The 9,899-nt window shown below is 48.0% G+C and overlaps 1 protein-coding gene across 1 annotated transcript in view; it reads left to right on the top strand.

Moving 5' to 3' along the window:
* Nucleotides 1-7,307: 7,307 nt before the first annotated feature.
* Nucleotides 7,308-9,899, top strand: part of ZNF689 (zinc finger protein 689) — a 5,465-nt gene continuing 2,873 nt past the window's right edge. Inside the window, exons 1-2 of the mRNA XM_008062027.2 lie at nt 7,308-7,896; nt 8,105-8,218. Of these exons, the coding sequence (XP_008060218.1) occupies nt 7,692-7,896; nt 8,105-8,218 (319 nt within the window). The 5' untranslated portion in view covers nt 7,308-7,691. The remainder of the gene's footprint in view (nt 7,897-8,104; nt 8,219-9,899) is intronic.

Here is a 9,899-nt window from a genome sequence, read left to right as displayed (position 1 = left end):
GACCCCGCGGGTTCAGGCAGTCCACTCACCTCAGCCTCCCAAAGGCGCGGGATTACAGGCTGAGCTACCAAGCCCGGCTAAAAACCAAAAATCTTAAATGTAGGCATTTCAGTGTAAAAAGATTTCTCAAAACACTGAGATCTCAACAGGAGAGCACCAAAAAACGCTTGTTTCCATTCTAATTGGTAAGTGCCAAGCCATCAGAATCATAAGCAAGGTTCTGGGTCGCTTCCAATGTTAAGCTAGACCATGAGAAAAAAGGGTGGGCAACAAAGCTGGCTTATGAATTTCTAGCTCTTCTCTGAGACCAGTCAGGAACAGCATGCAGATTTTCTAAGCTTAAGTTAATTCAAAGTAAAGAGTAAAAATTCTTTTCCTTGGCATGCTAGCCACAATTCAAATGCTAAATAATCAAGAGCTAATGTGGCCGGTGACTTCTAGGTTGGATAGCACAGATCTAGAACATTTCTATAGTTTCAGAAAACTCTACTGTTAGTAGTAGTGAACAGTAGGTACTCAGCAGAATGAAAACAAAAGATCTCAATCCGCACTCTGCCACCTCCTTCCTGTTACCTTGGGACCACCTATGTGTGTGAGGAAGACAGCAAGTCAGGGGAGAGGGAACTTTGGAAGAGAAGGCTCAGAGGATTCTTTCCAGCAGGGGTGATTAGATAAGCTGTCCTGAATATTCAAAAAAAAAAAAAATTTGGAGGATAAAGATACACAATATGAAAAATATTGTGCTAGACAGTTTTGATTAAATGCACATTATTTAATCTTCACAATAACATTGGAGTAGTATTATCATACTCTTTTTATAAATGAAGAAACAAAGTTGATGCTGCAAGTGTCTCATAAGAAAACGTCAAATGAGTTGCATAGTGTAGTTGACTTTTTTTAGTGAGAAAGCAGGGTTTATTGAGAGGACAGAAAAGCTCCCACAGTGGGAGGGGACACGAAGGGGTTGCCACTAGTTGACATTTATTAGCAAGTTTTGAGCCCAGAAACATCCAATCTACAGATAAAGAGGAGCTCTGATGAGCTAAACAGAGTGGGTGAGGTGTTTTGTTTTTTGTTTTTGTTTTTGTTTTTTTTGAGTAGGAGTCTTCCTCTTCAGCCTTCCAAGTAGCTGGAACCACAGGCACGCACCACCATACCTGGCTAATTTTTTGATTAATTGTAGAGGCAATTAAAAAAAAAATTTTTGGAGTCAGAGTCTCAACTCTGTCACACAGGCTAGAGTGCAGTAGCATGCTCACAGCCACCGTAGCCTTGACTTGCTAGGCTCAGGGGATCCTTCCTCCTCAGCCTTCCAAGTAGCTGGAACCTCAGGCATGTAGCACCATGCCTGGGTAATTTTTTGGTTAATTATAGAGACAGGGTCTCGCCAAGTTGCCCAGGCTGGTCTCAAATCTCTGGACTCAGGCAATCCTCTTGCCTCTGCTTCCCAAAGTGTTGGGATTATAGGCGTGAGCCATGGTGCAGCCCGGCTGTATATTTAAGATCTTTTGCCAGGGAGAGGAGCCAGCTTACCCCTGAAATGAGTTCAGCCCTTCCTTATGAGGACACTATACAGTTCTGGGGTGAGGAAGAAGGGGTGGTACTTTTCTCTGAAAATGGGAAACTGCTGTCTTAGATGAGTGGGGCTTCTCTGAATGAGGGATTCACACTTAAGCCCTACACTTGGAGAGAACAGACAGTCTCGGGTGCTGCTCCATCCCACACACAACTGTCCGACTCTAAGAGAAAGATTGCTGTGGGGACTCATAATGTTATGACTGAGAAAACGAGAAGTCACACCAGCACGCCAAATTTCAGATTAAGAGTCATTTATTAGCACGTGGGTCAAGAGTAGCTCATGCCAGGAGGGCTCTTGACAAACAAGTGCAGTTTGTGAAAAGCTTTTATAGGTAAAATTTGCAATGTTGGCTACATAGCAATTTAGTAACCATAGCAACCATTAACTATCAACTTGGCAACCAAAATGGGAACTTTTGATTGTTAGGGAGTTTTGATTAATTTTATGTTCCAGGTATAGTTGGCGACCGGAAAGTCCCTGGAGTTCTGCCAACAAGATATAGTTTAAGACAGTTACATAGAGACAAGGTAGAAGAATTATTACACAATGGAGTTACCTTGGTTAGGTTACTAACAAAATATGAAAATGTAACACTGGGGTTTTGCAAAGCATTTAACACTTGATTTCAGTTAACAAAGCATACAACTACATGGAACTTATGGCTAGGGAGTTTTGTAACAGTCAGCAGGAAACGGTCAGCACAACCTGCCCAAAGAGGACAAAGCTGGAGGTCTGTGGTCATGGGAACTTACAGTAATTACATGTAGGCATTGAGGGGTGATTCTTAGGTCAGGCAGGCAACTAAGATGGAAGCTTTAAACAAAATGGAGTAAGCTGGTTGATACTATTATCTTGCTAGCAATTAAAAAAAAAAACTGATTTAGCCGGGCTCGGTGGCTCAGCCTGTAATTCCGTGCCTTTGGGAGGCTGAGGTGAGTGGATTGCCTGAGCCCGCAGGTTCGAGACCCACCTGGGCAACTTGGCGAGACCTCATCTCTACAATAAATAAAAAATCAGCTGGGTATAGTAGTGCGTGCCTGTAGTTCCAGCTACTTGGAAGGCTGAGGTGGAAAGATCGCCGCAACCCAGCAAGATGAGGCTGCAGTGGCTGGGAGCGGTCACTGCACTTCAGTCTGGGGGACAGAGTGAGACTCCAACTCAAAAAAAACCCAGAGCTGATTTAGCTCATTTCAATAGCACTCTACAATCCCTAGTTCCAATTATCACTCTGCAGAAAGTGAAAGAAAGAAGAAATGGTGGTCAAGGAACTTCATGCAGCCTGTGTGAGGGAGAGTTCAGCATGTAAGAAGTGGCAAGACCCCTTGGAACATCTGAGAGCCCTACCTGCAGGGGCTGTGGCCAGATATTGCTCAGAGCTCCTCAGTCACAGGGTGTTAGTGCACTCAGGTTCCAAAGAGGCCCTACCCACGTCTGGGCTGTGAGCACAGCTTTGGCTGTTCTTCCTGACCAGCTACTGCCAAGTCTACTTGGTGGACACAGCCCTTCCCTATGACAGTGTGGGAACTGCTCTCGGTGCAAGGATCTGCTTCAGCATCAGCTCATTGGTCTACACAGACAAGACACCCTGCTGCTGCCCCTAGCGTGGCTGCTGCTTCTCAAAAAGTGGAGCTCTGACCATTCACAGATATGCACACATAAGAGAGAAGCCCTATGCGTGTCTTGACTATGGGCAGCTCTTTGCCTTCTCCTTTCTGTTGGTCAGACACAGGGAAATCCAGTCGGATGACTGTCCTAATGGTTGTGTGTCAGAGTGTCCACTTCTCTTAGCATCAGCTGCCTCACACAGGGGATATGCCCGGCCTGTGCCCTGACTGCAGATATCTCTTCCAGACAGAGCATGGCTCTGTCCATGCACAGATGCAGACATGTGTGTGCAGTGGGTGCCACTTTCCATAGCCCTTCCTCCTGGCCAACCACCAGCATGTGCCTATGAAGTGGCACTCACTTTGCTGGCTGGGAAACTTGCTCCAGCACTGGCTCATCCACACAGGAGAGAAGCCCTACTAGTGCTCTGTGGGTGGTGTGCCCATCAAAGGAGGCTCCTTGGCCATATGTAGGCGCGCACACACACACACACACACACACACACACACACAGGTGACAAGCCCAGAAATTGGCATCTGCTTCTTGGGCTTCTCCCTCCTGCTCAGGCACAGGTACTACTTTGATGAGAAGCCCTTTTCCTTGTGCCAAGTGTGGGCAAAGCTTCAAGAGAAATTATGGCCTAAAAGCCCACCAGTGGATCTAACAGGCTAACAGGAGAGGCCAAGGTGTGGGAGACCTCCTGGGTCATCCCTGTGCCAGGATCCTGCCCTTGGGGTTCAGGACCCCCAGTTCACATCTGCTATTTTTCAGGTAACTTCCAGGAGTGTGGGTGACCTGGGTCAGATGCTGTGAAGGAGCTCATTATGGAAGATATCCTTCCTCATCAAGTACTGGGGAAGGTCATGAAGAGTGAGCAAGGACAGGAGAGGGGGAGATGGGGAGGGGGGGAGAGAGAGAGAGAGATACAAGGTGACAAGATCTGCAGGTGCCTGGAAGTACCCCCTTCAGAGAGCAGAATATAGAGATAATCAAATCAGACTACATAGTAGTACAGGTGTGAACTACCACACCTGACCATCATCAGACATTTATCAGTGAGAAATGTGTCAGGAAGGAACAGGTTGAAACTGAACTGCATGAATCTATTAAGAAAGGCTCCTAGCTGGGTGCGGAGGCTCATGCCTGTAATTCCAGCACTTTAGGAAGCGGAGGCGAGAGGATACTTGAGCTCAGGGGTTCGAGATCAGCCTGAGCAACATGGCAAGACCTTGTCTCTACAATAAATCAAAAAATCAGCTGGGTGTGGTGGTGCACACCTGTGGTTCCAGCTACTTGGAAGGCTGAGGTGGAAGGATCACCTGAGCCCAGCAGGTCGAAGCTACGGACGGCACTTGTGAGAATGCAACTGCACTCCAACCTGGGTGACAGTGAGACTCTGACTCAAAGAGAAAAGGCTCCTTTATTACTCATCACCTTCCCCAAGGACCAACATTGCTTGCCCAAGTCTGGATTCATGGTGCAGTGACATCTCAGGCAAACTGGTTGGGTTCCAGTCTATAATGTAAAATCTATGTGTGCTACAACCGAAAGAGGACCTTGCAAACACTTCTCACTAAGTATGAAACAAGGAGAAATTAATCTCAAAGTCGTTTAAATTTCATCTGCCTTTATGAACAGGTTTTCTTTTTTGAGTTGGAGTCTCGCTGTCATCCAGGCTGGAGTGCAGTGGCCGCTCCCGGCCACTGCAGCCTCGACCTGCTGGGCTCTGGCGATCCTTCCGCCTCAGCATTCCAACTAACTGGAACTACAGGCGCACGCTACCATGCCCGACTAATTTTGTTTTTAAATTTATTGTAGAGATGAGGTCTCGCCAAGTTGCCCAGGTGGGTCTCGAACCCTCGGGCTCAGGCAATCCACTCACCTCAGCCTCCCAAAGGCGCGGGATTACAGGCTGAGCCACCGAGCCCGGCTTATGAACAGGTTTTGAGCAAGGTGTTCAAGTTTTTGGTAACTGTGACAAAAGGATAATTGTCCTCATAAGGACTCTGGGAGGTGAGTTTCAACTGAGACCATCTATGTCAACATACCAGGTACCTAGTTGACCCCCCACCATTTCCCTTTACTCAGTGCTTTTGGTCTTTATGTGCCTCTTGGTGTGTAGACGTCCTGGATCTTCTCCACCCTTCTCTGTGGTGGGCAATCTTCCCTTAAGAGGAGGCTTGCTGGTACCCAAGCCTAGTGTGGATCTGGGAATTTATACCAAAGGGAGGAAGGGGTTCTGCTCTCACATTAAGTCCTACTTACTTCTTTCTCCAAGGTGTTTTCCTACAGTTAAGAGCATCTGGCTCTGCCCGATTCCTAGGTCCTGCCTTAGTACTCTCACTGGGATGGTACCAAGCCTGCAAATGGGGCCTTCATAGCCTCAGGTCAGAAGGACCAGGCTGCGGCTGCACCTTCAGTCCAGCCTGCCTCCCACTTGCTGGATGTCGGAAGAAGGCCCAGTACCTTCTTTAGTAGTTCATCTTTCTTTCCTATTGAATCTCAGCATCTTGTCAGTTGACAGCCCAACCTTATCATTTAGGCAAGATGTCTTCAGAGGCCTGATTCTTTCCTAGTTTCCTCTATTCAGACACCTCTGTTGAAGTGAAATGGTTTACTATCCATTTGCCTTTTTATTTCTTTAGCAGCCTAATTCTACACTCTTATTTCTTCAAAGTGAACCATGTGTACACAGAAAGAGTAGACACAAAGCTATCAGTTCATCTTGCAAACTACCTGAAACCACAAACTTCCTAAAACATTGGAAGGTCATTCACTTTTTTAGACTTTAGGAGTTCCCCAATGTATAGATGAAGCCCTCTACTATCTGGGGCCAACTCACTCTTTTAGTCCTTCAGTTTTACCATAAGTGTATTTTACTTCATTAGAAAGTATCATTATGCAGATTTTTTTGTAGTTCATAAGTGTGATGATTGAATTTTCATCATTATGTCCTTCATACCCAAAACTGTCTTGAATTCCTGGCTTTGTGCCAGAGATCTTAATGACTATGGGATTCAGCCGTTTTCAACAAATGACTATTGAGCACAACTGCCCTCCCTAAATTCTACCTCTTCATAGACCAAACTCACTTTCCACCTGATGCATCAATCTGAAAACTCATTAAGAAGAGGAATTCTGGTTGGGTGCAGTGACTCACACCTATAACCTCAGCACTTTGGGAGGATGTGGCAGGAGGATCGCTTGAGCACAGGAGTTCAAGGCTGCAGTGAACTATGACTACAGATGTGGGCCACCATGTCTGCCTAATTTTTTGGTAGAGACAGGGTCTTGCTATGTTACCCAGGCTGGTCTTGAACTGTTATTATTAGTTGTGAATTTATATGCCCCACTGGACTGTAGACTCCATTCAAAGTATGGCTTATGACTTATTTCTGTAACCCTGCTTCTCCTAACTGCCTAGCACTATGCTTTGTATATTGAACAAATGTCACGTAAAAATAACGTATGGAGATCATGCAGAAGATTGAACCTGAGAAGAGACCAAGGATAATGTGAAAGAAGGATGCCCAGTTCAGTGGTATGGATAAAGGCTCTGTCAACCCAGATTTAAGTCTTTGTCCCTGCTTACTAGCAGGGTAATCCTGGAAATTCATAGAATCCCTCTGAGTTGTTGTTGTTTTTTTTTTTTTAAATCAGTGGAACCGAGATGATAACCATCAGTTCACAAAATGGTAGCAAAGAAGAAATAAAACGAAATGTGTACTATGTTGGGCATAATGCCAGCACCCAAGAAACACTAACGTTAATTCCCTTCCCTGAAGTGCAACAAGAAAGTTACCACAAGCGAGAGCTGCTCTGAGAAAGCAACACAAATGAACGCGGGTTAATCTCAGCTCCAGCTTGGCCAGAGTGGCTCCGTCGCTCAAATCTCTCCTTCAGAGATAGGCTGAACTTGCAGAGACCGGCGGAAAACAGCCCGAAGGCCTCTTTTGATCCCAGGTGGATGCAGCGCACTGCACAACTAACTGTAGTTACCCAGCACTCACCGGCCGGCTTCCTGCCCTCACGCACCTCTTGGCTTCGTTCAAACAGGCCGCCTTTGCCTGCACCCAATCAGAACCTTCGGTCTTCGGCTGCCGCCCAATGAACGCGTGTAATGGGGAGGGGGGGAAAAGGGCGTGAAGCCCAATCGCAGCGCCATTACACTTGAGGGCAAAGAGGTTAGGAAGCCGGCATGGCGCTCCGGTCAATAAAATCGATAGCTGGAAGCCGCCTGTGTTCCAGGCAAAGGCGGTGCGGTAGCAGCGCCGCCATTTTCCCCGAAGGCATCTTCCGGTGCCTTTCACCCAAGTTCGGGCAGGAGTTTCCTGAATAAGAGCAAAAGGTTTCCGTTAGCCCCGCGGGCGGCCGATTCCGATTCCCTCTGGACCACCCCGGCCACCCGCAGCCCTGGTCCAGCGGGGGCTCCTCAATCCCAGGGTCCGCCAGCGCCCAAGGGCCGAGGCCTGGACGGGGAAGGCGGTGGCGCCGCTTCTCGGGTCCAATGGCGCCGCCTTCGGCTCCGCTCTCCGCGCGCGGACCAGGAGACGCCAGACCCAGTCGGAAAAGGGGAAGGAGGCCGAGGGCTCTGAAGTTCGCAGACGTGGCCGTGTACTTCTCCTCGGAGGAGTGGGGGTGTCTGCGGCCCGCGCAGAGGGCTCTTTACCGGGACGTGATGCGGGAGAACTACGGCCACCTGGGCGCGCTCGGTGAGGCCCGGCCCAATCCGCTTCCGCGGGGCGCGAAGGGATGGAGGAGCTGGCGGGGGCGGGGGGGGGGGGCAGGGAGTTCAAGGTCTTTGGCTAGAGTCCAGGTTGTTAGGGGAGGGGGGTAGAGGCGTAGCCGGAGATGCCATCGGGTAGATCTTTGCCCAGCGTTTTCTAGGAGCTGGCCCTCTGATTTGTTCTCCTTCCCCAGGGTGTGCAGGTCCCAAGCCAGCTCTCATCTCCTGGTTGGAACGAAATACCGATGATTGGGAACCGGCTGCCCTAGATCCGCTGGAGTACCCGAGAGGGGTAACAATCCAGAGAAGTGAGTGAGAAATAACCATGGAGAGCCTGCCGCTCTCCTACGTAACCTCAAATGACTCCGTCCAGAGTTTTCGTCTGGCTAAGGGCACCCATGCATGATCCATCCCGTGGTGCTGCATTTACTGTGTTCATTTTTGCAACCTTAGTGTCTTGTGCCTGGTGATGTGGGCCTGGTCCACCACACAAAGATTCCCATGCCAGTTTGTAAGCTAACCACCTGCAGTTCTCCATTGTGAAAATGATCAGTGAGCTTTTTAAAAGAAGCTCTCCTCTGACTCCTTCCCAGGATCCCTGTCCCCAGCCACCCTTGAATTGGACCCTGATAGAGACCCTAAACTTCTCAGTGTTTTCTGGGTTTTGGTTGAAGGGGGCTCTGGGGAGAAGCTGCCTGCGATATAGGGGCTTCTTTCTGCTCTTATGGCAGGATGACCCTACTCAGTGACGGACACACTGCACTCTCCTCAGGATCAAGCAAGGTGCTAGTTAACCCCATTCAGATAGAAGGACCCCAGTTCCACTCACAGGGGCAGATGGAACTGTCTAGATTGGAGTTTCTTGCCAGATTCTCTAAGGCCAGGGATATCTTTCTAAGATTCGGACCTAACCATGATATTTCCTTGTTTAAAACTTTTCAGTTGACTGGGTGTGGTGGCTCACACCTGTAAACCCCAACACTTGGGAGTTCAAGGTGGGAAGATCACTTGAAGCCAAGAGTTCAACACCAGCCTGGGCGAGAAAGACTCCATCTCTACCAAAAAAAAAAAGAAAAAAGAAAAACTTTTCAGTTAATTTTTACCAAGGTGTGAGAACCATTGGATAAAATATAGTCCAAGTTCTTTAATAGTGCTAACAGCAGTGTTTCTCAAAGTAAGGTCTCAGACCAGCAGCAACATTTTTCAGGAACCTGTTAGCAGTCCAAATTCTGGACCCCACCCTAGAGCTGCTGAATCTAAAACTGGCAGTAGGGCCCAGCAGTCTGTTTCAGTATGCCCTCCTGCTTGTAATCCCAGCACTTTGGGAGGCGGAGGTGAGAGGATTGCCTGAGCCTGGGGGTTTGAGACCAGCCTAGGCAACTTGGAGAGACCACATCTCTACAATAAATCAAGAAAATTAGCCAGGCGTGGCGGTGCACACCTGTGGTTCCAGCTACTTGGAAGGCTGAGGTGGAAGGATTGCCTGCGCCCAGCAGGTTGAGGGTACGGTGGCTGTGAGGGTACCACTGCGCTCCAGCCTAGGCGACAGAGTGAGACGCCAACCAAAAAAAAAAAAAGCCCTTCAAATGATTCTGATCATGATGACATTTGAAAACTGTTGGCTTGGAGGGCCTTATAACCCAGTCACTGTCAGCTCATACTTCATTTGTTTCCACTTCCTGTCTTACGCTTTTTGTATAAGATCATCTTAGGGGCTGTGCATACTGCATGCTGAGCCTTGGGACTTTTCATGCTGTCTTCTCTGCCTGGTCTGCCACTTCAATTCTAACATTCCGTTGTGTTAATTCATCTTTTAAAAATCAGCTATGCTAAGTAAACTATGGCTTATCCACAATAGAATTCTATGCAACTATAAAATAGAATAAAGGCACATGCCAACATAGAATATATATTAAGTGAAAAAAATGGGCCGGACTCGGTGGCTCAGCCTGTAATCCCAGTGCTTTGGGAGGCTGAGGTGAGTGGATT

This window comes from Carlito syrichta, unplaced genomic scaffold, assembly GCF_000164805.1.
Source record: "Carlito syrichta isolate Samal-C Ts95f unplaced genomic scaffold, Tarsius_syrichta-2.0.1 Scaffold305649, whole genome shotgun sequence".
Classification (NCBI taxonomy): Eukaryota; Metazoa; Chordata; class Mammalia; order Primates; family Tarsiidae; genus Carlito; species Carlito syrichta.
The sequence above is the reverse complement of the archived record's forward strand: the minus strand, read 5'-3'. Positions and strand labels throughout refer to the sequence as shown.